This window comes from Humulus lupulus, chromosome 7 (genome assembly GCF_963169125.1).
Source record: "Humulus lupulus chromosome 7, drHumLupu1.1, whole genome shotgun sequence".
Classification (NCBI taxonomy): Eukaryota; Viridiplantae; Streptophyta; class Magnoliopsida; order Rosales; family Cannabaceae; genus Humulus; species Humulus lupulus.
In genome coordinates, this window is record NC_084799.1 from 208,848,726 (window position 1) to 208,875,930 (window position 27,205).

General features: G+C 32.6%; 3 protein-coding genes across 3 annotated transcripts; all 3 read left to right on the top strand.

The window, feature by feature from the left end:
• Positions 1-6,530: 6,530 nt before the first annotated feature.
• On the top strand, positions 6,531-17,255 carry LOC133792706 (ATP-dependent 6-phosphofructokinase 5, chloroplastic-like). Its single transcript, XM_062230608.1, has 9 exons — positions 6,531-6,882; positions 6,970-7,057; positions 7,135-7,338; positions 12,814-12,863; positions 15,848-15,989; positions 16,074-16,148; positions 16,591-16,731; positions 16,865-16,981; positions 17,054-17,255. The coding sequence occupies exons 1-9, from the start codon at positions 6,557-6,559 to the stop codon at positions 17,189-17,191; spliced, it is 1,281 nt and encodes a 426-aa protein (XP_062086592.1). The 5' UTR covers positions 6,531-6,556; the 3' UTR covers positions 17,192-17,255.
• Positions 17,256-21,127: 3,872 nt separating this feature from the next.
• Positions 21,128-21,913, top strand: LOC133792707 (ribosome-inactivating protein gelonin-like). The gene has a single exon (XM_062230609.1). It carries the CDS (start codon positions 21,128-21,130, stop codon positions 21,911-21,913), a length of 786 nt encoding a protein of 261 aa, XP_062086593.1.
• A 1,550-nt stretch (positions 21,914-23,463) lies between these two features.
• LOC133792708 (2-oxoglutarate-dependent dioxygenase 19-like) lies at positions 23,464-26,737 on the top strand. The gene is made up of 5 exons (XM_062230611.1): positions 23,464-23,667; positions 24,667-24,911; positions 25,021-25,348; positions 25,570-25,734; positions 26,477-26,737. The coding sequence occupies exons 1-5, from the start codon at positions 23,464-23,466 to the stop codon at positions 26,735-26,737; spliced, it is 1,203 nt and encodes a 400-aa protein (XP_062086595.1).
• Positions 26,738-27,205: the final 468 nt, after the last annotated feature.

The window sequence follows — 27,205 nt, forward strand, 5'->3', positions numbered from 1 at the left end:
AATAGTAAATGGTACAAAATTATCTTTTCATATTATCTAAAGTCAATACGAGCGGGTTGATTTATAGTGTAAGCATTTTAACATTATCTTTTTTGATCCAAAGTATTTCTTTGAAGTATATAAGAGTACCCAAACATTTTTGAGGCATTTGAATACATTTTGGGGGCGATGCATGGGGCGACTGTTGGAGGGGACACATCGCTCGGTCTGGAAAACTCACGACAAGCGATGCATCGCTTGGGAGGTCTCTACAAACGGTATAATTACGTGATTTTAACTCCAAAACTTATTTAAAAATGCTCTAATCTCATTGTTTAACATTAATGACGGCTCCTGCTCTATTTAAGGGATTTTTTTGCGACTTTGGGGTGTTAAGTTTTACCAAATGAAATGGGCAACTCAATTTTGCAGATGAGAAGCACTTGATATATAAAGCAAGGGAACCAGCAATCATCAAAACATTTGATGTTGGAACAAAGCATGATCGATCACCAGAGAAGTGGATAACATAAACCCATAAAATTAAAGAGGGGCCCTTATTATTGAAAAGCAAAGCAAAGCAAATAAACGCAAAAGCATCAAGGAAAAAACAAACGGACACTGCAACCCCAGCTAGGACGTAGGTACGTACCAATAAGTATCCATATATATATATATATATGGAAATTACTCTAAGCATTATTCAAAGAAAATAAGTATCCATCCCAAATCCATCCCACGTTATACACATCAATATGATCCGAATATAATACATATTTGAGGTTCATATCAAAACAGTATCTAGTAGTTACCGATGGATGAATAGTATAATTGTTTGGAGTTTCTAGATAAATTCTGTGAACACCTTGAACAACTCCAGTTGAATACCAGTCCCATGTGTGTGCCTCGTATTGCTTCGTCTTAATGGAGACACCTTCTTCCTTATTAGGACCAAGTAAGCGACCGATGTATTTTTTTTCATTGTCTGAAATATTTATGCTGACAACTTCAGCTTCATCACGATCACCTGGACCCTTGTAATCAACCGTACAAGATTCACCTGTTTTATTTTCCACATAGTAACAAATGCGGAAAATATCAGTATCTGCTGAAGACATATATGATTATATTAATTATAATTTGCTATATAAACTTACTTAACAATTAATGCATGGCTCCATCGACTTATATATATATATATATAGCTAGTCCTAGCAAACATGAAAACCCTTGTATTAATAAGTAATATACACATTGACTACATTATCATATGTTAGCTGCCGACTATATATAATATGATCTACAGTATACATTGGATCTTCATGAATTAGTCAGCATGTGGGCCATGATGACTAAAACATCTTCAATAAGATGATTAAAATTAATATATATATATATATACATAGTTTATTAGTTGAGTACGTTCTTGGAATAATGCAAAGAGGTGACTTTTATAATGCCTAGTTAAGTCATTTCCTTTTAAATCTACTAAATTTTAATATAATACTAATAAAAATAAATAAAAAGTCGTCTCTCTGTTTTGGGGACTATAGGTTAATTTAATTAAGCCAATATTATTTTGATTAATATAATGTTTAACTTTAAATATTAATATATGATTACACACCTAAGTTAATTAATACATTCCATGTTTACCGTGCGATCCCCACTAGCCGTTTAGTCCATCTATAAAATATAAATAAATTATTAGTAGTTTCGTACACTACAAGAAACCAGTTCTTTGCCGGCGTAATTCGTAATTGCGCCGGCAAAAATCACTTTCACCGGCGCAATTCATGAATTGCGCCGGCAAAAATCAAACCCTATGCCGGCGCAATTTAACGCCGGAAAAGATGACTTTTGCCGGCGCAAGTCGGGGTTGCGCCGGCAAAAGTAATGCCAGATTTTTCAAAATAAGCGTACAAACTTTTGCCGGCGCATTTCACCTAACGCGCCGGCAAAAGTCAACGTGTTTTTAAATTTTTACACGTTTGAAATAAAAAGTAGGTGGGCTTACTTTTGCCGGCGCGTTTCGTTGCGCCGGCAAAAGTGAACAAACGCGCCGGCAAAAGTCGAGATAATTAAAACGACATCGTTTTACTTTAGGGTTTACTTAAACACTTTTGCCGGCGCAGTTTTAGACTTTTGCCGGCGCAACGAAACGCGCCGGCAAAAGTCTTAACGATATATCTCAGCCACAGCCTCCTTCTTCCCCATTTCTGTTCTGAGTTTGTGAAAGCAAAGCTCTCTCTCTCTCCTCTGTGATAGTCTCCGACCACCGGTGTCCCATAATCCCACGCCGTGGCTCAAGTTATATATTGAAGCATCTCTCAAGGTTAGTAAAATGAGAAATTTTTTAACATTTTTGGATTTTTTTCTCAATATTATGTTTTGTAATTGTATTTTTTTTTTGTTATTCTCTCCCTATGAACAGGTGTGTTGTAACTCTCTCGGTGAAACAAATGCAAATGTTAGTTTATATATATATTTATATATGTTTATATATATTTCGGTTTATATATATATATTTATATATGTATATATTTATATATATTAGTTATATCCGAATATATATATGTATATATTTATATATATTAGTTATATCCGAATATATATATGTATCTATTTATATATATTAGTTTATATATATGTATATATTTATATATATTAGTTATATCCGAATATATATATATATTAGTTATATCTGAATATATATATACTTAAATTTGGTTTTTTTTTTTATATATATCTGTATATATGTTTGTATATGGATATATGTTTATGTATTTCTGTAAATGGGTGTGTATATATGTTTATTTAATGTTAAATTTTTGTAGAAATTGATTAATATAAATGTATGTGTGTGATATTTGTTATTATAATTATATTTTTCTGTTTATAAAATAAATAAATGTGTAGTTTTAAAAAAATGATATTAATAATGAAAAAGAAAATATAATTTTAGTATTTATTAAAAAAAATTTGATTTGAGAATGTATATTTTTTTAATTTTAATGCTTAATATGTATATTAAAAAATAGATTAGATTATGTATATTAAAAAAAATATATATTATATTTTTTATATTAAATATTATTTGTTTATAAATATTTACTAAATAAATTGTTTTGATGTTACTGATATAGAAAGATTTGATATATGTTATTAATCTTGGTTTATGTTGTGCATGTTATGAGAATGTTCTGTATATTGCTCTGGGACTATTCTGGTTATATATGTGTGTAATTTGTAGGTTTTTAAATTTTTGGGATAGTTTGAAATATAGTCGTTATGCTGCCCAATTTTTGTTGGAGTTAGTAAAATTAATAAAAGTTTAATAATTAATTAAATAAATATTTAAGTATAATTAAAAATTCATCAAAAAAATAATTTTTAACTATAATTTAAATAAAATAAAATTACCAATCATAATAATTAATAATTAATAATTAATTTTAACATTAATATTAGATGTTTTGTAATTGAAAAAGTTAAAAATATAAATGATTTAATAAAATATAAATATAATAAAATTATTATTGATTAAGTAAATAATCCAATACAAATTAAAGAATTTAATAAAAAATTACAAAATGGAGATTAATGTATAATTAAATTAATTTTAAATTAAAAGTAATAAATAAGTAAATGTTAAAGTAGACTAGTCAACGGACACGTGGCAGTACATGATTGATAAAATTTGTTATTATTCTTAAAATATTTTTTAATTTAACAAAAAAATAAAATTTACATTTTTTAAAAAAAAATTCAAAATTTTTTTCAACTTAAGATTAAGTATGAAAAATACATTTTTTTTAAAATTTAATTTTATATTGTTAATATCCTCAAAATTTTTAATTTATTATTATTAAAATCTTCCTATTTATCATTTTGTGTACTTGTTTTCAATTAAAGATTAAGTAATTTTGTTTAAAATCTAAGCAATAATTTAAGATTAAATATTTTTTTTACTTAATCCTAAATAATTGATTAAAAGCAGCAAATTTGATTTTTTTTTTGTAAAAAATGAAAAAAAAAATTATTTTTTGTTACCTTTAAATTGGAAAACAATAAATTGGATTTTTTAAAAAAAATAAAAAATATAAAATGTTTTTTTTTATGAAAAATTATTTAAAATAATAATAATAATAATGTGTACCAATCATGTGGTGTCACGTGTCATTTAAGTGTTAGTAAGTTGTAAGTTTGAGTAATTTAGCCGGAAATATCTCTATAAATAATTATTTTTGCCAGAGATAGGATATTATTATCAGTTAGTGATAATTAGGGAGACAAACAGTCATGAAATACTTTGACTATCATTTCCCTTATTTTAAGACAATTATTAATATTTTCTTAATTATTTCGCTTAAAGATGGCAAGCGACAGAAGCTGGATGAGTGCGAGGAATCGTTGGTCTCTGGAGTATAGAAATGGTGTTAAGGAGTTCTTCGATATCGCCAAAAATCAGTTGAACGATCGGGGTTTGGTTCGCTGTCCGTGCAAGAAATGTGGGAATGTTAAGTTCCAGCCTATAAATGCAATTTCGATGCATTTATTCAACAATGGCATCGTACAGTCCTACAAAGTGTGGCATTACCATGGAGAGGCGCTGCCGTCGCCACCAGCTGTGGTACGAGATCATGATAGAGATGAGATAGCGGATATCCTGGAGGATGTTTACGCTGAAGATGACGTTCCCCATGGAAACTATAATGATCCTCCCCAAGATGATCCTCAACATCGCGACAAGTATGACAATTTATTTAAGGAGATGTCAAGTGAACTGTACCCGGGTTGCCGAAAGTATTCCGCGTTGAACTTCTTGGTGAAGCTGATGCATCTCAAAGTAATTAACAAGTGCAGCAATCATTACTTTGATGGTTTGCTGGAATTGTTAGTCGACGCTATGCCTAACGGAACAATTTTACCTAAGTCTAACTATGAGGCGAAGGCAAAGTTGCGGAGTATTGGATTGGGATATGAGTCCATCGATGCTTGCAAGCATGACTGTGCACTGTTTTGGAAGGAGAATGCGAATTTGGAATTCTGTCCGGTTTGTGGTGAGTGTCGCTGGCAAGATAATCGTGGGAACGGGAAGAAAGTGGCCCATAAGGTCATGCGGTACTTTCCGTTGACGCCGAGATTGAAAAGGCTGTACAGTTCCAGATATACTGCAGAGGATATGAGATGGCACTATTCTAAAAGGCCAAGGGAAGATGGTGTGATGAGGCACCCCGCTGACAGTAAGGCGTGGAAGCACCTTGATGAGTTGTACCCATCTTTCGCAGCCGAACCTCGAAATGTTAGGCTTGGGTTGGCTACAGATGGTTTCAATCCTTTTGGGAACATGAGCAACTCTTACAGCATGTGGCCTGTAATACTTGTCCCATACAACTTGCCGCCGTGGAAGTGCATGAAACCACAGTCATTAATGTTGTCTATTCTTATTCCAGGTCCTTCTTCACCTGGAAAAGATATCGATGTCTATATGAGACCTTTGGTTGACGAGTTGAAGGAGTTATGGATGAATGGTGTCGAGACAAGAGATGCATACAATAGTACATTGTTCAATATGCGTGCAGCAGTCTTGTGGACCATTAACGACTACCCAGCTTATGCTATGATGTCTGGGTGGAGCACAAAAGGGTACAAGGCGTGTCCCACATGCAATGAAGAAACTCCCTCTGTAGGGATTAGAAGTAAAATTGCATACATTGGCCATAGGAGATTTCTTGATATGGATCATGAATGGAGGAGCAAACGAGCACTATTCGACGGTAACAGGGAACTCAGGCCACCACCGAAACATTACTCCGGTGATGATGTTTTGAAGCAATTAGAGAATTTGCTGATTAGACATCCTGGGAAACACAAAGAATTTGGTGGTGTGAAACGCAAAAGGGCTCCGATTGAACTTAATTGGTCGAAGAAGAGCATATTTTTCGAGCTTGATTATTGGAAGGAGTTATTGTTGAGGCATAATTTGGACGTAATGCACATTGAGAAGAATGTTTGCGACAGTGTCTTGGGAACTTTGTTGAACTTAGAGGTAAAATCTAAAGACACTGACAAGGCAAGACTTGATCTAGCAGACATGAAAATTAGGGAAAAACTCCACCTCCGCAAAGAGGGAAACAAGTGGAAGAAACCGCACGCCAGTTACACCCTCAGTGTCCCGGAGCGTCGAGTTTTCTGTGAATTTGTGAAGTCAGTTGAATTCCCGGACGGTTTTGCTGCAAACCTTTCGAAGAATGTCAATGTCAATGATGGCAAGATAACTGGGTTGAAATCACATGATTGCCACGTGTTGTTTCAGCAGTTGTTGCCCGCCGCACTTAGGTCGTTTTTGGTTCCAGAAGTTCGGAAGCCAATTATTGAGTTGTGCGGTTTTTTCAAAAAACTTTGTGCACGGACTTTGAATGTGAAAGACCTTGAGAAGATGGAGACAGACATTATCACCATTTTATGCAAGTTGGAAATGATATTTCCTCCAGCATTTTTCGATATTATGGTGCATTTGGTTTTGCACCTTCCGAAAGAGGCAATTCTTGGCGGTCCCGTGCACTTTAGGTGGATGTATCCCATTGAACGTTCGATGGGAGTTTATAAACAATATGTAAGAAATCGTGCACGTCCTGAAGGTTCAATCGCAGAAGCTTACGTGGTGAACGAGGCTTTAACCTTTTGCTCAATGTACCTGCGGGGGGTTGAGACTCGATTCAATCGACCTGAGAGGAATGACGATCGCGTTGAATCCCAACCAAATCGGGAATATTCTATTTATAAGGCTGTTGGTCGTCCATTTGGTAAGAAATCAAATATGCTCCTCAATCCGCAGTTAAAGCAAAAGGCTGAGTGGTATATCTTGAACAATTGTGCCGAAATTAAGGAGTACCTTAGGTGTGTTTTCTAGTATTTTTTCAATAATGATGTTTGGTTTATATACCGAGTAAATGCCAAAATCATAGTTTTTTTGTTCATTTGTAGTGAGCATATGGATGAATTAAGAAGACGGGGGGGCTTGAATCTTGAAGTTCAACAAAAAACTGATTTTCCTCAGTGGTTCAAAGAAAGAGTATGTATATTAGTCAATTCTTTTCTGAAACCCCAATTAGTCAATCCAAAACTAACTTTCAATGTTAATGTTGATAGGTGAACGGTTTGCATGAGTCAACACCTACTGAAGTGAATAATGAATTGTATGCTCTCGCAAACAAATCAAGCGGCACCGTGTATTCATATCCAGGGATGATAGTGAATGGTGTGAAATTTGTGACTCGTGGTCGTGATATGAAGCTTAAAACACAAAATTGCGGTGTAATGGTGCCAAGTGAGGAAGGAGTGAACTACTATGGAGTTTTGGAAGAAGTAATTGAATTGTCCTACTTGATGGGTTACAGTGTTGTCCTATTCAAGTGTAGATGGTTCAATACAAGTAGAATTAAAGTGGAATCCAATTTTACGAGCGTATATGTGAAAAAAGAATGTTATAAAGATGATCCTTTCGTTCTCGCATCTCAAGCGAAGTTGGTGTATTATCTTCGAGATGTGAAAAATGGGGATGATTGGAGGCTCGTTAATGAATACATTCCAAGGAATGTATGGGATTTCACAAATTCCGATGTTGATGATACTGAGACCACAAATGATATACCAATATTGCAAGAAGTTAATTCTTCTTCATTTCAGTTGTGGGTAGAACTTCCAATTTTTGATAATCTTCAGTATGATCGGGTTGATGTCAATGCCACTGAAGTGCACAACGTTGATGATTTGGTTGGCGAAGGTTCAGATGAATTTGTTGTCGATGATGAAGTTGAATTTGAAGACGACACGTTGGTCGAGTATGAAGACGATGAGGATGACGATAATGTTCTAGTCGATAGTGATAGTGATAGTGATGTTCGTAATGATGTTGTAGTTAGTGATGACGAGGACAGTGATATGTAATTTAAACAAGTGTATGTAACTTTTTATTTAATTCAATGAAAAGTTTATTTATTATCATTAATTAATGATAGTATTAGATATAGGTACACATGCACCTATTGGATGCTTTGGGGATAGTCAATGTATTCATGTACTGGTACTCATTTTTTCAATATATTTGATGAAATATGTTGAAAAAATGGGTAGTCGCACATGTCTGCTTACTATCTCCAAGGGATCTATTAGGTCGGAATAGGGTAGGTTGGGAAAGACAATAAGTAATAAAATGTTAATTCAATAACAAAAAATAATAGTGATGCACCTAGTGGATGCCTTGGGGATAGACAATGTATTCATGTACTGGTACTCATTTTTTCAATATATTTGATGAAATATGTTGAAAAAATGGGTAGTCGCACATGTCTGCTTACTATCTCCAAGGGATCTACTAGGTCGGAATATGGTAGGTTGGGAAAGACAATAAGTAATAAAATGTTAATTCAATAACAAAAAATAATAGCGATGCACCTAGTGGATGCCTTGGGGATAGTCAATGTATTCATGTACTGGTACTCATTTTTTCAATATATTTGATGAAATATGTTGAAAAAATGGGTAGTCGCACATGTCTGCTTACTATCTCCAAGGAATCTATTAGGTCGGAATAGGGTAGGTTGGGAAAGACAATAAGTAATAAAATGTTAATTCAATAACAAAAAATAATAGTGATGCACCTAGTGGATGCCTTGGGGATAGACAATGTATTCATGTACTGCTACTCATTTTTTCAAAATGTTTGATGAAATATTTTGAAAAAGTGTGTAGTCGCACATGTCAGCTTACTATCTCCAAGGGATCTACTAGGTCGGAATAGGGTAGGTTAGGAAAGACAATAAGTAATAAAATGTTAATTCAATAACAAAAAATAATAGTGATGCACCTAGTGGATGTCTTGGGGATAGACAATGTATTCATGTACTGCTCCTCATTTTTTTAAAATGTTTGATAAACATTTTAAAAAACTGAGGAGAAGTACATGACTTCTTACTATCTCCAAGGGATCCACTAGGTCGGAATAGGGTAGGTTTGGAAATACCATAATGAATAAATGTTAATTTTATAACAAAAAACAATAGACATACATAATTTGAATTAGTTAATTAATGAATATTTTAATGTAGAATGGCCGAAACAAGTAATGACACAGGTGGTGGCTCCAAGAGAGGCAGGGGAGCTTATTACGGTGCCAATATCGAGAAGGAGCTGGCCATCAAAAAAGTTACTCATTTGAAAGTAGAGTTTGATAAAGAAACTGGAAAAGCTATTCAAAAGTACGGCAAGTGGTTCAACAATTCTATGGCTCGTTATTTGCGTAGCACCGTACCCCCAACTACACTAGCTTGGGAACAAGTAAAACCAGCTGATATCGAAGTTATTCGAAAGAGACTATCTGTAAGCATTCTTTAAACCTTTAATAACTCATTATTAAATATTTTGTCTATCTTCAAAATATTTTAACAAATTCCAATTTTAATTGTGATTTTAGGAAAAATTCATTTATCCAGAAGACAATCCAGTAATCAACGATGCCATGGTAAGACAAATGCAAAAACATCTGACTGATTGGCGCCACACGATGAAGAAACACTGGGTAGATGTTGGAGGAGAGGTGGACAATGAGAGAGCGAAGTCAAAACCTTTTGTGTCGATCACTTCTTCTGATTGGGCAGTTCTGTGTGATTTTTGGGTTTCTGATTCTCACCAGGTATGCCGTACATTTTACATTAATTTTTAATTATAAAATTACAATTTAGATTAATGAGTACTGTTTTCTTTTTGAAGCGTATATCGAAGAAAAATAAAGAAGCTCGAGCTAAAATGACCATACCAGGAGGACACGGTTCCAAATCCATCGTTGCCCATGTTTATGATCACGTAAATTATAATAACTTATATCCTTACATTTACGAAAATATTATAAATGTCACAATGTTTAAATAATTTGCTTTTTTAGATGGACCCATCTACTGGCCAGCTCCCGAGCATGATCGACACATTCGAGCACCTGCACAAGAAGAAGGATAAGTGGATTAGTGATGCAGCGGCGACAAAACATGTAAGTTGCATAACCTTAACTAATTTATGATCATTTAACTTTAAAAAAGTTTAGTAAATAATTAATAAATATTAATTATTAATTGTTGTTGTCAATTAGTAATTATTTATTAATTATTAATTAAATTTTTAACAATGAAATCTTTATAATCTATGTGCCAATATTTTTATGATTAATGATTGTGGACTAAGATAAAAAAAGAATGTAATTAATGTTGTCCCCGTATCAGGGAGCTTGTGGACTAAAGTAAATTTAGTCATGAAAATCCATATCTGAATCAAAAACATGTAAATATAGTTGATGTATATGTTTGGAGACGTAAATTCCTCATTAATGGAATTAACTGCACTTACCGTATATATCAACAACATCTTCATGATTTTGATTCAGATATGGATTTTCATGACCAAATTTACTTTAGCCCACTTGCTCCCTGATACGGGAACAAAATTAATTACATTCTTTTTCAGTCACTGGTCTGCAGTCATTAATGATAGGATGTTGGCAGATAGATAATAAAGTTATATTTTATATGTTGTTATATTAAAAATTTATAAGTTAGGTTTTCAAATAATGTTATATTGGAATTCGAAATACGTGCTTTTTATTGTGCAAAATGAGATGACCGAACGCCGAGCATCGCAGAGTACGGCCCCTGCATCATCTGCTGCTTCTTGTGTCGGCGATAATGTCGACGGTCATTTCCCGCCTGATATGGATATTGTCACGGATGTCCTTGGACCCCGCTCGCGTTATAAGAAAGGGTTTGGGGGGTTGCCTAGGTTGAAGGCAATTGGCGCAAAGAGGGCAGCATCTTCGTCAACTTCTCAAATGTCCGGGCAATTGCCACCTGAAGTGGACACCATTTTGCAGCAAAATCAGGACATTATGCTAGAAAATCAGAACCTAAAGAAGCATACGACTAAACTTGAGAGTCGTCAACGGCGTCAAGATCTCCTGCTCAGTGCTTTGTTGAAGCAGGTTGGTCAATTGGCTCCTGGTTTTACTGTTGACTTACCAGACCAGGATTCGGACGAGGACGATGATGCTGATGGGGGCGGGAATGATGAGGCGGCCAATACTCATTTGTAGAACTTTTTTTCTATTTATTTAAAATTTAATTTATGAGACATTTATTTTACTAAATTACTTTTATATTTTAATGTTTGGTGGAGACAATAAATATTAATAGTTGTAATTTTTTGTTTATTTATTTATAAAATTTTAATTTTATTTTTATTTCTAATTAAATAATATTACTAAAAAATTAAATAATTATTAATATATTAAAATTGAAAATTATTAATTAATATTAATATATTGAAAATAATATTAATAATTTAATAAAAATTATTATTTTAAAAATACTTTTACCGGCGCAAAATTACGTCGGCAAAGAGTTTCAATCTTACCTTCACATATACACTTTTACCGGCGCAAAAATGCGCCACTAAAAAATTAAACTATTGCCGGCGCATTATTGCGCCGCTAAAAGTGTTTTCCACAATATCGTGACAGATTTTTTTACCGGCGCATTTATATTTTCACCGGCGTATTTTTTCGTCGCCAAAAAAGTCCATTGCCGGCGCATTATATTTGCGTCGGCAAAAGTGACATTAGCGACGGAGATACGACGCAATTCTTTGCCGGCGCAAAATTGCGTCGGCAAAAACTCCATAGTTTTTGCCGGCGCAAATTTGCGCCGGCAAAAGTCTCCTTTTTTGTAGTGGTAAATATGTATAACTAGTTGATTAATTGTGTACTAATTTTTATTTGTTTTTGTTTGACCTTTTAACTAGGGTTGTTGTTTTAGTGGCGAGTTTGGTGATGACTTTGGGGTGATTTCAAGAGTAATATTGAAGTTGAGTAATTTTTAATTTTATTTATTATTACCGCAACATTTATGTATATAGAGTTAGAATTACTTCGTGCATGCATATTAGATTTAGTGATAATTATGTTCGAAAATAGTAAAGTAGGCTTTGCAGTGATATAATGATGGAATCATAAGCTTTTAATCTAACAATCCAAAGTTGACCTCGAAATGATTCAAGCATAATCTTTCGAGTTTTGTTTGTAAGTTTTTGGTCCAACCATCCAAAGTTGACCTCGAGATGGTTTGAGCATAATATCATTCGAGTTGTATGCATGGGTGAAAGCGTTTAATGTAAAGGTTAAGTCGAGCGAACAAATCTCTTGAGCAAACAGATCTAACCATCTTTTCCTAACTCAAATTGTCCCTTGTGTGTGCGAACAAGGTTTTATGAAGACTTTCAAATGGTCCTGAGCCTAATCTTCGCTTCTTGTTCGTGTAACATGAGCTTTATTGAGCGGGCATAATATCGAAAACCAAGTCATCTCAATTAGCCATTTATGTCAACTTGAAAACCACAAAATTGCTTGTCTGCTTGTTTTACACAAGTACGATATAGACCATAGATTTCTATGTTATTCTTTTAGCTCGAGTCATTACTATCTAGGAGATGACTTTTGTGCCCAACTCGGTTGCAAAATGCAGTTTAGTTCGGAGATGAACTCCCTTTATGGCTCGAACTCGTTCAGAGTAATGACTAGCTGGGGTATGGGTACCAAATACTACTCGAATAACTCATGTAGAAAGGTGATAAGCTCTAATGAATCATATGGGTCAGCTCGAAGAAGAATTTTGATGGCTCGAATGGCTCCAAATAATCGATTAATCATTGTTTACTTCTTCAACAAGTCGCTGCCATAGGTGGATCTTTTCTTGAATTGTCGTGATCCATGTGAACTTATTTTTCACATAGATATGCTATTTGTCTTTGACGGATATGGTGTTTGTTTACAATTTGCAATTGTACTGCAGATGGCCTAGGTTAAATCGAACAAGTGGAATGATCAAGCCCTTGACGATGTTGGGGGTTTGCTAGAAATGATTTCATCAAAGTCTTTATTTGTAGACTTCATCAAGTTAAAATTCTTCCTCTTGAATCTGTTATCTTAATGAAAGCACCAAACTGTTGACCCAATTTTTCGTCAACTTGAGAACATAAGAGCATGGATTCAAGAATAGGAATATTATAATTAAATAACACCATATTTTATAGTGGTTTGATCCCAAAAAGGTGACCTACATCCACTATTAGTCACTTTTATTGATATTTAAGCTTGAAGAACTATAGTTTCAAGCGAACTTACGTTGCTGGTTGTTCTACGGTCCTTCTTCGCTTTTACATTATATAAAGATTGTTCATACAAGAACAGAGCCCGGGCCTAAGCTATTGGGTATGGCCTATAAAATATACATTACAACATTTTAATAACACAAATATAATTGTATTTTGATAAATGAAGACTCTGTCATCCGTCATGTGTGTTGACCAAACATGCATAAAATAGCCAATAGACAAAAACACATGTCTCTATTAGGGAACTACAACCTTCTTAAATGAATTGGAGTTGAAAAGAATATGTCTTAGGCGACCAGACTCCTTTTGTTAGCGCTTGGTAGTTTGCTTTGTCTTTTATGAGAACAAAAATGCAATTAGTTCTTTTCATCATCCTTTATAATTGCAAAAAAGAGTATAACAGGTGTATATATATATATTTATATGATTTGGTGTAGAAGGGTGTTGTATTTTCACCATTTTTATTGGTTTAATATAACAAGTCTTTACTTACTAATAAGATAATATACTAAATAAGATAATACAGGTCTTTATTTACTAATAATAAGATAATATATAGGTCTTTATTTACTAAATAATAATATAGTCGTCTCTGGCCCTTGTGAACAAATAATATAGTCAATATTTTGCTTATAAATAATAATAAGTTGTTTAACTTTAAACAATATTAATGATCAATATACTTATGTACACCTACTATGTTCATGGCGTATTCTCTCATATATAATTATACCGAAACTTTGGAAGTTCTTTATAAGTCATCATCATCATGTGGGAAGAGAATCTCACCAAGTCTTCTATCAATAGGACAAGTCAATTATAATGTTTTAAAGATAATTTATAAAATAGTTCAAAATACAAAAAATAATTTTCATAAATGAATTATTGTCTTATTAAAATTAATATATATAGTTTATTAGTTGAGCACGTTCTTGGAATAATGCAAAGAGGTGACATTTATTTCACGCACATACATACATTTTTATAGTGATGACTTATGCCAAATGCCTAGTGATGGCTTATGGTTAGTTTAATTAAGCAAATATTATTTTTATTAATAAAATGTTTGACTTTAAGTATTAATATATGTTGAAAACTAACCTTCTTGTTGTAGATTGTGCAACTAACGCATAACTTTAATTGATCAATATAGATCAGTTGCACAAATGTGCATTCACGTCTAACCATTTTTTTCTTTAAGAAATAAAAATAAAATTGATTAATCATTTGATCAATATATGTACACGCATGTGATCAATATATGCCTTATCGCAAATCATATATTTTTAGCCTCCTAACTAATTATCTTTCATACTATGACTTTCACACAAAGAAGAAGAAAGATGAATGTCTATGCTATTTGGTATGGTAGGATGTTGAAGAATACAGTTTTGAATCTCAACACATGAAAGTGGTTTTTTTCACAATTCAAAGAAAGTTATCTATTTTTCTCTCTTGGCAAATAACGTGAAAATGCATCTGATATCTATTTCTCGTTATGTTATATTTTATTAATATAATAATCAAAAGAATACCTAGCCCTAATTACATTAAGTCGATGCATGGGCCACAATCCATTTGGATCGTGGTTGGCGCCAACTGCAGGGTTGTGGGCCTTGTGATATTTTATTTCTATAAAATGCTATTTGTTGGGCCTTTATCATATTATTTTATGTAGTATACAATCATACCGCAAAATTTAATATGATTAAATTATTTTTTTAAAAGTTAATTTTACAAAATCTTCACCATGACTTGGGTTCATTCTTGACAAGGCCTATTCCCAGACTAGTGAGCCTGCTACCACTATTAGCATCCTGGGGGTTATGGGTAGGTCGGGACCGGGAATATGAGTCGGACTTGCATCTTGGTCCTGGTTCCCTGGTTATGGTCGCCCCCATATCGAATGTTGTTGGGCTCATTGATGATCGGGCTATCACGTCATTCTTCTTCCTTGTTCATTGGGCTCGGGATGGGCCTCTATCTCTTTGAGGGAGCCCATGGACTCATTATGTCATGCCACGTGTCCCGGCACTACATCAAATACCCATTTCCATAACACATAAATATAATACTAATAAAAAAGTATTATGCTAGAGTACAGGGCCACTTTATGAAAAAAGGGCGGTAATAATATACCATCCCGCGCCCTTAGCATTTTTTTTCATTTGTGACCTGAAAATTTGTGAGATCCGAGAGAGACCCAATTCCTTCAATATTTCAAAGCTCTCCTTCAACCTTTCCTCTCCTTCGACATACCCATTTCCTCTCCTTCAACATTTCTGAGACCCATCCTTTCCTTCAACATTTATGAGACCCATTTATTTTCCCCATTTCTTCGGCTTGGTACTACATCCGAACTCCTCACTCTCTCTCTCATCTTTCTATAGCCAACGTCTTTCTCGTCTTTCTTCAACATTTGGGTGTGCGACAAGGAGGTTGATGAGGTCCTCTCTACAGCCAACGTTTAAGAGATCCTGCCCTCCCAAACACGTCCTCACCACCAAACCTAGACCATCACCCGATTCAACCCCCATCTTCGTCTCCCTCCCTCCCTCTCTCTCTCTCTCTAAATATATATATATATATGTTTCACTTTACTTTCTCATCTCTCAAAATTTCCCAAACCCCTTTTGGTTTTTTGATTCTTAAGTTTTCTACTTTGTTTTTTGTTGTTGGATTGTGATTATCAGCTAACCCGAAAAGTGGTCCAAAACGTTCACCTATCCAGTGGAAGCTTGTTAGGAGTTTCACGTGGAGGACCAGGCATAAGTGAAATTGTGGACAGCATGGAGGTTTGTTGTTTCAGTTTCTTTAGAGTTAATCATTTTGCGAACCTATGATTCCTGACCTGAAAACATTTATTAATTTGATATCAGGAAAGAGGAATCAACATGCTTTTTGTGCTGGGTGGGAACGGAACTCATGCTGGGGCAAATGTAATTCACAAAGAGGTAGTTATGCGTGTATCTGTTTACATTCCTGTGTTTCTTATCTCATAATCTGGCATGCATTCTTAACTAAGGTCACTTTTGAACAGATTACTTAAAGCAGAAATCTTTTGGGATATAAATTGCTTTGGTACAAGTTGTTTAAAATTTGTAGATGTAAAGTGCTGTCTCAAGAATTAAAAGTTGATGCATTCCTGATGACTTGAATTCATCCTGCTTTTAGTTTAGGATTCATCACCATGTGTATATGTTCATGTTTTCGTATAAATTAGAAAGCACTTTACTGCCATATAGATGACCGTGCCACTAGAATCATCTTATTGGATATGTTTAACTACTTTTACTTAATTGCTGCATTTGTAAGCTCTTTCCCTTTATCTTGCCTCGACCTTGCCTGCCATTTCTATTTAGGTCTCATGTCCTACTTTTCCTATTTTCATTTCAGTGCTGTAGAAGAGGGGTAAAGGTAGCTGTTGTTGGGGTCCCCAAAACTATAGACAATGATATTTTGCTGATGGACAAAACTTTTGGGTTTGACACTGCTGTTGAGGAAGCACAACGAGCCATTAATTCAGCTTACATCGAGGTACAAATTTTCATTATATTTTGTGATTTGTTCGATTTCATTTTGATTGCTTAAGTTTCATGCATTATAATATCATTGTTAAAGAATTTAGTGGGAAAAACAGTCTTTGTTAACTTCTCAATCCTTATTACAGGCACATAGTGCATACCATGGTATAGGAATTGTAAAGTTGATGGGTCGTAGCAGTGGATTTATTGCTTTGCATGCATCCTTGGCTAGTGGACAATTCGATATATGCTTGATACCAGAGGTATTTGTGCGACTTACTAATTGGTTAGTTATTTTTTAGATTCTGTACTGATACTGGTTTTATACATTTAAGGTACCTTTCCATTTACATGGTCCTTATGGTGTTTTGCGGCATCTGAAATACCTCATTGAGACAAAAGGATCAGCAGTGGTCTGTGTTGCTGAGGGAGCAGGGCAGGTTAGTCATAGTATAACATCAGTTTTTCACTAGTTGAAACATGATCAACTGATTGGAACTAGTATATTTTTTTTCCTTCTGGATCTAAATATTATGAAACCCCTCGAAAATAAAATGCAGCCATATGTTGAGATTCAACTAGCTAAAAAGAAACAACAAATTCATGTTTATCTTTCTAAGGATCTAAGTTAGGTATGTTACATCAATGGTTTTGAAGATACAGTTGGATCATTAAATTTTGATAGCATGTTGAGTGTTTTGTTATGATTGGCCTAGGAATAGTGACTGTTTTTAGTTTAACACATTTTTGCTTGTTTTTCCAGCTTACTAATAGTTGTTCAAATATTGCCTTTCATATTTTGGAAAAGGCCTAAAGCAACAATTGTTTCAGATATATGATGTGGTTAGGCCAAAGAAGCATGAGATTGAGAATTTGTGAAACCACATTCTACATATCCTATATATAAATTTAAGCACAGTCCAATGCTGCTAAATTACTCCTTCTTTCCCCTTGTTGAATCTATTTATATACATCTATTTTATTCGTCACTTTATGCCATCTGAAATTTGTACTTATTTTGTTACTTTAGTTGTGCATTGCTTATATTGATACCATTTTGGTAAATATGCAGGAAGGATGCTTTCTCTTCAATCTTGTGATATTTGTGATTGTAGAGTTATTTTGACTGGATTTGGGTAGTATTCGGTGCTTTGCTTCTGTTGTGTTATTATTGTGATTGTTTCTTTTTTAAAGATCACATGAATTTTTTTGTTCATCCTGGTTTTTTCTTCACCCTGTTGAGGACATTTGTTTGTTTCCTTTTTTATTGCAGTTCCCATAGTATCTTTTATTTGATAATTTCTCTAGTCCAATAACCAATTTCATGAACCTTAATATTGCTGTCTTATTGGGTGTTCAGTGTATTATTATGCAGGAAATATTAATTTGTTATTGGATGTTCCTTGCCAGTTTTATTTTCATGTTATCTTATCCTGTCTTCATATCTATATGATCAATTTCTTGATGCATATGTCCAAACTTAATCTAATATGTTGAAAAAATAATTTCTTTAAGTTCTTACATGATTATGAGATTGGATTCATAGTTGAGTTGCTCATTTTAGTTTGAAACTTTATGAAGTTAAGAATAAGTTTTATACAACAATACTTATGTTTTAAGACAATTAAAAAAAAAACTGCACTCTATATGTTTTATATATTTCTCTAAAATGGCTGGATCCTTTTTCAGATTGGGGTTCTTGATTGAGTTTCTATCTCATGCTGCCATTGTTGGGTTTCATGGGAGGAGCTGCCATTACAATTGCCCTTCAGCAGCTCAAAGGATTGCTTGGCATAAAAAAGAATTTCACAAAGAAGACTGATATTGTCTCTGTTTTGCACTCAATGTTTAATTCAACCCACCATGTTGTAATATGATTTCTTAAGCCTAGACTAGTAGCCTAAATATTGTAATTACATTTGAGTAATTAATAAAAATATATTTATGTTACCTTATTTGGCTTCAACTTTCATATTTGATTTCCTAGTTTTGTGTAAGTAAAAAAGATTATGTTTCTCTAAGCTAATATAACACGTGTTATACTAAAGTGTAGTATAACACAAATAATCTGTTATACTAAAGTGTAGTATAATACAAAAAATGTGTTATACTAAACTATAGTATAACACAAAAAATGTGTTATACTAAAGTGTAGTATAACACAAATTTATAAGTTTTGAAATGTGTTATATAATCGACTATAAATAACATAATTAAACACTTATCTATTTATTAAAATAACACAGAAATTGTGTTATCGTTGACAGTATAATAACACATCTGTATAACAACGATAAAATGTTATGTAAAGTACCCTGACCTACGATAACATAGTTGGCCTTAACACATCAAAAAGTATTATGGTGTGTTTTGATAACACATTTTCGGTATTATCAAAAGCATTTTTTCTTGTAGTGCGGGGAAAACATGAATTACAATTACTTATCGAAATTTTAATTTAATAGTGAGTTATTATTAATTAAATTGATCTATTGCTTAATTTAGTGCTCTAACACCACTAACAGATTCAAGTTCACATATTAAATTGATCTATTATTTTTGCAAAGTATCATTTTGGTACCATCTGTTTTCAATAATGCTCATATGGTACCCCGTATTTTGAAAACATAGATATTTGGTATCCTAATTGATAAAATTTTGTTAATATGACCAAACTGTCAGTAGTTATATATAATTTATAGCTCGTATGATTGATAGTATTTTGATTAAATTGATAAAATTTTATTAATTAAATTTGAGTTTAGAGTACAAAATATGTACGATTTTAAAATACAGGGTATCAAATATGTATGATTTTAGAATGTAGGGTACCAAATATGTACGATTTCAAAATACATGCTACTAAATGAGCATTATTTGTAAATACAAGGTACCAAGATGATACTTTGCAAAAACACAGAGTACAAAATAGTTACCTACCTATAAATAATAATAAGTTGTTTAACTTTAAACAATATTAATGATCAATATATACTTATATAAATTTAATTATTTGGTGATTACATATCTGTGGAGATATTATTGTTTTATGTATAATGATAAATGATCATACTTTTATCACTAATATATTTATATATAATTATAGGAGTTATTTCATTATTTTAACTTATAATCATAGTACGATTTATTATAAATTAAATGATCATTTATAAAGACTATTTTCCAACAAGGGTTAAAGTTTGACCTTTGACCACTCAAGATATGGATATTACAAATTTGCCACGGCCTAAAGCTCGGGTCGTGACACGTAGTATAAAACTCAACTATACATAGCAGAGTTAGACTAGCATGAGTAAATTTATTGAGGAAATGAGAGTGCTATCGATAAAATATATTGTAGTATGTTTGCATGCATATACTATCTTGTTGATAAGGGTAGGGGAATCTATCTTTATACTAGGAAGAATTAGAGATAGCTTAATTGAATTGATTCCCTTCCCCACTATATATATACCTTTAATATAAAGTAGTAGATTATTCGATTGAGAATTGATGTTACACATTCAAAACAAAAATTACAAATAAAGAGGCATCTCTAGTCACTCATAAAGATTCCCATTATTGATCTGACTTCACTTGCTTTTCCTTATGATCAGTATTCCGAAATGACTAATGGAATTTATTATATGGTAAAAAATCACATATGAAACATATGCCGATTAGCATGCAATATACTCCTTGCTTTTATTACAGTGGTTTACTTACTCCACTAGGTGACTGATCATTTTTCGATTGCTTCCTAACAAAGCTTATTTCGAATACTAGTTTATATCCATCTTTTGATACCCAATTTCATCCACCTGGTCCCCACCACTCGTGCATGTACTCACCCAAACACATACCTAACTCTTGTTGAATGATACAGGATATGATTTTAAAATACAGGGTATAAAATATGTACGATTTTAAAATATACAGGGTATCAAATATGTATGATTTTAGAATGCAGGTACCAAATATGTACGATTTCAAAATATAGGGTACCAAATAAGCATTACTTGTAAATACATGGTACCAAGATACTACTTTGCAAAAACATAGGATATCAAATGGTTACCTACCCTATAAATAATAATAAGTTGTTTAACTTTAAACAATATTAATGATCAATATACTTATGTACACCTACTACCTACTATGTTCATGGCGTATTCTCTCATATATATGAATTAGTATTATATGCCTAGTACTCAAATTTACATTTGAGGAATATGTGGGGGTCGGTTTGCAAAGAATACGAAAATTGAGAGGTTTCTTAGCAAATTAATTTACATTAAATAGCAAACGCAGACCCCTAATTCCCTTCACCCCTTCTTTCTTCCCTTTTCTTACTTTCTCTAGATCGATCTCCTCGACCATCTCAGCCATCTCTCACTGTGAGATTGAAAATGGAATCAGTAAGCTACAACACTGTGAGCATGAACACTGAAATAGATTTGACTGTGTCATCATACCAGAGGTTCATCCAAGCTCTACGAGCAGAATTGCGTAGTGGAACCGAGAGCCACGACATTCCAGTGTTGCGAACAAAATCCGCTGCGGTCGGAGACAAACAGCTTGTGTACGTGAATCTTCACAATACAAGTGTCTCCATCACATTTGCAGTACTTACTCTCAACGCATATGTGGTGGCCTATCAAGTAGATGGCTCAGAAAAGCGTTGCTACTTCTTCAAAGAAACTCCTCCCAATTCCAAAGCTTTACTTTTCCCTCAATGTCCTAAGAAAAAAAGGACTGATGTTGAGCTCTCAACTAATTATAATAGCTTGGGAACGGAACTAAGAGAGAAAACTAACTTGGGATTCAAGCCATTAAACGAATCCCTTGAAAAGTTCAAAAGTTTTGATAGCAACAAGCCTACCGAAGATCTTCGTAGGAGTCTTCTAATTGTTATCCAAATGGTTTCAGAGGCTGCAAGGTTCAAATATATTCAGCAGAAACTGGAATTCCATGGCTTTCAATCAGAGTTTCCCCCAAAAGGTGATATTATCAGCTTTGAGAGTAATTGGAGCGCACTTTCCATAGCAATCCAGAAATCAAAAGATGGAAAATTTCCAGAAACAATTACATTGCAAAATGAAGACTATAGTCAACGCAAGGTGTCCACGGTTGCAGAAGTGAAAGACGACATGAAACTGTTGCTGAATGTAGCCACAGCCACAGCCATGGCCTAATTATAATAAAGCTTACAACAAAAAGCTGCTATGCTACTAATAAATCTGTTGATGCCCCCAGTACCACTGTATGCTATTTTCAATAATATGCTTCCCTTTTTATCATCTTCCTACTATATCATATTTGTAATAATAATGTTTTAATATGAGGAATAAAAGCATCAATTTGGGCTTCATTAATTAATAACTTAGTTGTCCAATTTCTTGCTTGTCTGTACATACAAGTTTTATGTATCATGTTTTAAAGAATTATATTGTTTGTGTATTTGAACAGATAAGGTTGTATCTTAGGCATGCTTTGGACAATATAATTCATTTAAAATAGGGAATTTACTCATTTGGTAACCTATGTTTTTGCAAAATATCATTTTGCTACCCTCTGTTTTCAATAATGCTCATATGGTATTCTGTATTTTAAAATTATACATATTTGATACCCTAGACTCAAATTTAATAAATAAAATTTTGTTAATATGATCAAACTGTTATCAGTTATATGTAATAATTAAGTAATTATTGAAAACAGAAAGTACCAAAATAATACTTTGCAAAAACACATAGTACTAAATGGTTACCTACCCTTTAAAATAATGCTAACAGAACGAGCAAAATCAGATTTAGATGAGTATAGAGTAGGGTATAGCTAAAATATTTTGCAACTACTTGAAATCTCAATTTCCTTAGAATAATAAATATATATATATTTCGATTTCATAAACTATTATATATCCATTCTTAAGATAACTTTTTTATTTTGATGGGACAAACGTACTCTTGAGCTTTTATTAAATATCCAGTATAACTATTTTTATTTTAATCTATTGTTTTGGTTTTAGTTTTAATTTTAGTGTTAATACTATAATTATAATCTATTTTAATTTAAATTAATAAATAATGTACTATAAAAAATTGTACCAATGTTGGTACATGCTACATTGTTCTCGGTACATGCTAAATTGTACTGTAAGGTTGATTGTAGCTGATTTTTATTCCATCTTTAAAGTATGCCCACGATCCTTGGTTCAATGTCAGACTCAGAGTTCAGTATATTTTTTTTAAAAGGGTCAGAGTTTAGTATTTTTTTTTTGAGAACAGTCAATTTAGTACAAATTTGACCCAATATCATAATTGGAAAGTAGACCAAGACGTACAAAGTTGACAATTGGAAGAAATGAACGCATCATTTCTTAACATTAACATAATTGGTATGTGAACGTATCATGGATCCGTTTAGATGTCAAATGATCAGAAAAAAATATAATAAACTATGTTTAAAAAAGACAAAATTAGATTATAGAAAAGACAAAAAAAGATGGATGACATTCACAGAAGCCTTATTAGTTATGCGATATAATGTCTAGTGGCTTGTAATTTCACAACTTTTGACAGACCAAGCACATGCCCTAGTATAATGCAGTCTAATATTTTAAACATAACAAAATAATAATATCAAGTGGCATAGATATTAAAACAAACAAAGCATAATACTAAAGCATCTTCCTCTTCGATCTCTCCTTAGAACTCTCAACTCTCTCGCTCGCTCTGTAGATATGGCTGCAACTGCCGTGGAAGCATCGAAATACGCGTCCGCCGTGAAACCGAGCGATGAAGAAGTAGTAGAAGTTGATTCTGACAATTCTGAATATTCAATCCCAACCGTTGATATCTCCCTTCTCACCTCTCCCGATCTTCATCAACGCTCCAAAATGCTCTCTCACCTCCGCAACGCCTGTCAGCACTGGGGTTTCTTCGTGGTAATTAAATACTCCTCTACCCTATATATTTACGTCTAATTTTTAAATAAGATATGGATTCTATAATTAAATTGTGTTCAATATTTTCAAAAAATTTAAAATATGAAAATATTTTCATATAATGCGTCTCAACAGTTAACTGTTCTACTTTGATTTCACTTTTTATATAATGCGTCTCATATACCATCTAACAAGAGTTTGATATGTTATCTAGATAAATGTTCAATTTGATTGAGTTATTTATTTGTAGAAACTTAATTTACAATAAAATTATGAACTTGTATTCTACGTTTAGTTGATAAATAAAATATAAAAAATCATATGTATATTATATTATTATAATTTTTTTGGAAGGGTAATCTTCATTCAAATTAACAAATCAACAAGGAATAGGCAAGTCAGCAGCATAAGCTTGACAAGCATCATAGGGGAGGTCTTTTATATCTCTTTTACACATATCTGCCATATACATGTGATTTGATACATAATTGTCATCATATATATATATAGGAGAGTTTTATAATGGTAGCACAATTTTTACCCCTATTAGTAAGGTAAAAATGTCTATATTTTTGACACATGGATAATTTATAACCGAAATAATTGTATATGATGGTATAAGATCTAGTGTGTGTATATATGTATGTATGTATATATGCACATACAATTAATATTATTATTATCCACTTATATTCATTGAGTAATGATATGTGCTGAATTTTTTTAATTAATGTGAATTTTTTTTAACTAATCACATTAATTAAAAATAGATCTTACTAAGTTAAAAATCATTATAATTACCACATATATGTGCGAAATATTTTTGTGTAAAAGGTATGGCACATATCATTACTCTATTTTTCTTCAAGTTATCATTAAAAATTGCTACATAAATGTGTGTAGTATTTTAATATAAAAAATGTGTGCCACATCATTTCTCTTATTACTATTATAATATGTATACATAAATATATTAGTGGACTCTTTATTGATGACTAGGTGATCAACCATGGTGTTTCGGAAAGTTTGATGAATAAAATGGTGGAATCATTTGAGGATTTTTTCAATATGACAGAAGAGGATAAGAATGAGTTCCAAGACGCTAGGGATGTGATGCAGCCAATATGTTACGGAACCAATATTAATTGCAATATAGAGGGCAAGAAACTCCTCTTTTGGAGGAATTTTCTTAGGTTCATTGCTCACCCTCAATTTCATTCACCTTACAAACCATCTGGATTTAGGTACTATTCACTCGAGAATCGATCTTGTTTATAATCAAAATTGTTTTGCTTTTTTTCTTAAACGGTCCATTATTAAGATCCTATCTCAAAACTAATTGGTGATTTTCAGAGAAGTAGCAGAAAAGTATAGTCGAAAAACAAGAGAACTAGCAACGGTGTTGATAAGAGCAATATCTGAGACATTAGGGTTGGAACCTAATTGCTTAAAAAAGGCTACCAATTTGGATGAAGGATTTCAATTCTTGACATCAAACCAGTATCCACCTTGTCCAGACCCAGAGAGAGTAATTGGACTCCCACCTCACACAGATCTAGCCCTTATGAATATTCTTATGCAAAACGACGTTGGTGGTCTTCAAATCCTACATAAAGGAAAATGGGTCAATTGGAAAGCCATGCCCAATACCATGATTGTTGACATTGGTGATCAAATCCAGGTACCTACATCCTTATTTTTGTTTATAATGTCCACAATAGCGATAATTAGTAAAATGATTAATTTTTAGTCATTTTGTACTTTTCTTTAGTTTTGATAATTATTTGCAAAATGACCTTTAACTGAATTTCGACTACCTATTTAAAATTTATGTATATAGTAGATGATGGTATAAGTATATGTATGTATGTATAATATATATATATGTTGTTGATGTGGCAGATCCTAAGCAATGGGTTGTACAAGAGTGTGAATCATAGAGCAGTGGTGAATAACAAAAGCACTAGAATATCAATAGTGTCTGTGCATGGACCAGGGATGAACACAAAGATTGACCCAATACCGGAGCTCTTAGAAGCACATGGTCAAACCCCTACTTATTCAGGGGTTTCATACAAAGAATACATGCAACTTGCACAACGCTCCCAAGCCCTACTCAAACCATGTATCGACTTATTATTAAAAACTAAATAATAATTATAATTAATTTGTTTAAGCTCCATCAACTCACTTGATAAATCACTATACTTTCTTTTATTAAAATTGGTTATGTTTTTCTACTTTTGTATTGTTATTATGAAATAAAATATCTTTGTGAAAGTAATCATGTAGTTTTTTCGTGTGTAATAATATTTTATTCGATGTAATAAGAGTGGACATGATGATGAGTTGTGTAATCATAACCAAGATATAGTGAGTTGTTTGGTAGTATATAAGCTTGTATAGCTCTTAACAGCAATCATCACTACTACAACAATTTTATTATTTAATTAAATTAGATAATAACACGTTTTAAAAAACGATACCAAATTATATTAAAAAAATAAACATTTTATTAGTTATTTAGTCATAAGGTTTGATAATAAAAAAAAAAGTCAAAAGATACACAATAGAACTCTTTCACTCTTTCTCTCTCTCTCTCTCCCATTTCTCATCCCCAATTTGTGTTTTCCATTTCTCCAATCACTCTCATGGATTTCTAGCAATCATTTCTCCAATGCAGATAGTCCTACTTTAGTAAGATTCCAATATTATCATTTGTTTATAAATTTTCAAGATAATTAATTACTTCTAAATTTTCATAATATTTCGGTCATTTAGAATTTTTGTGGCTGGATGGTGATTTTAGAATGAGAGTGTTGGAACTCAAGGCCAAAGATGCAAGCTTTTGGATTGGAATGGTTATGGGAATATTGTTTCTTATGGATATTTCATTTCAAATGATCCAAAATATTTAGTTCTTGATGCCCTTATTAGACCATTTTCCATGAAGGTTGGTGTTGATTTTTTAAGAGAGCTTAGTGCATTTTTGTGGAAGCCTACTTCAGGGATAACTTGTATTGAAGAAAGTGTTGGAAATGTTATGTTTGGCCAACCGACGAAGTCATAATTAGGTAAAAATTGATCTTACATATTATAATGAGTTGTGTCATTTATTTTTGGAACTGTTCTCGAAATATCTGAGATTTAATTGCAGGTTTCAAAATTTAGGATTTATCGAAAAATAGCTTTTACGCTGTAGATTATTATTTTTTAAATAGCAACTTGTTGTTATGCTTATTGTTTAAGAAGATAATATATGAGTTTGGTTTTCTTATTGCATTTTTTTATGGATAGCTAGTATCAAAGAAAGTGTTGGAATTGTTATTGCTTGGCTCGCCGACAAAGTTACAATAAGGTAAAGATTGGTCTACCTGTAATAATGAGTTGTATCATATTATTTTTGGAATTGTTCAGTGAAAATTTGAGATTTAATTGCAGGTTTCAAAATTTAGGATTTAATGAAAAATAAACGTTGTGCTACTTTTTTGTTTTTAGAAAAATAGCAACCAACCGATATGTGTATTGCTTATTATAA

Excerpts from the sequence above, each read along its gene's own strand:
- LOC133792708 (XM_062230611.1), top strand. The coding sequence starts at position 23,464 with ATGGCTGCAACTGCCGTGGAAGCATCGAAATACGCGTCCGCCGTGAAA. Across the intron at positions 23,668-24,666 it reads AGCACTGGGGTTTCTTCGTG|GTGATCAACCATGGTGTTTC; the intron begins GTAATTAAATAC and ends ATTGATGACTAG. Across the intron at positions 24,912-25,020 it reads TACAAACCATCTGGATTTAG|AGAAGTAGCAGAAAAGTATA; the intron begins GTACTATTCACT and ends GGTGATTTTCAG.
- LOC133792706 (XM_062230608.1), top strand. The coding sequence starts at position 6,557 with ATGTATCCCATTGAACGTTCGATGGGAGTTTATAAACAATATGTAAGA. Across the intron at positions 6,883-6,969 it reads GAAATTAAGGAGTACCTTAG|TGAGCATATGGATGAATTAA; the intron begins GTGTGTTTTCTA and ends GTTCATTTGTAG. Across the intron at positions 16,149-16,590 it reads CAAATGTAATTCACAAAGAG|TGCTGTAGAAGAGGGGTAAA; the intron begins GTAGTTATGCGT and ends TTTTCATTTCAG.
- LOC133792707 (XM_062230609.1), top strand. The coding sequence starts at position 21,128 with ATGGAATCAGTAAGCTACAACACTGTGAGCATGAACACTGAAATAGAT.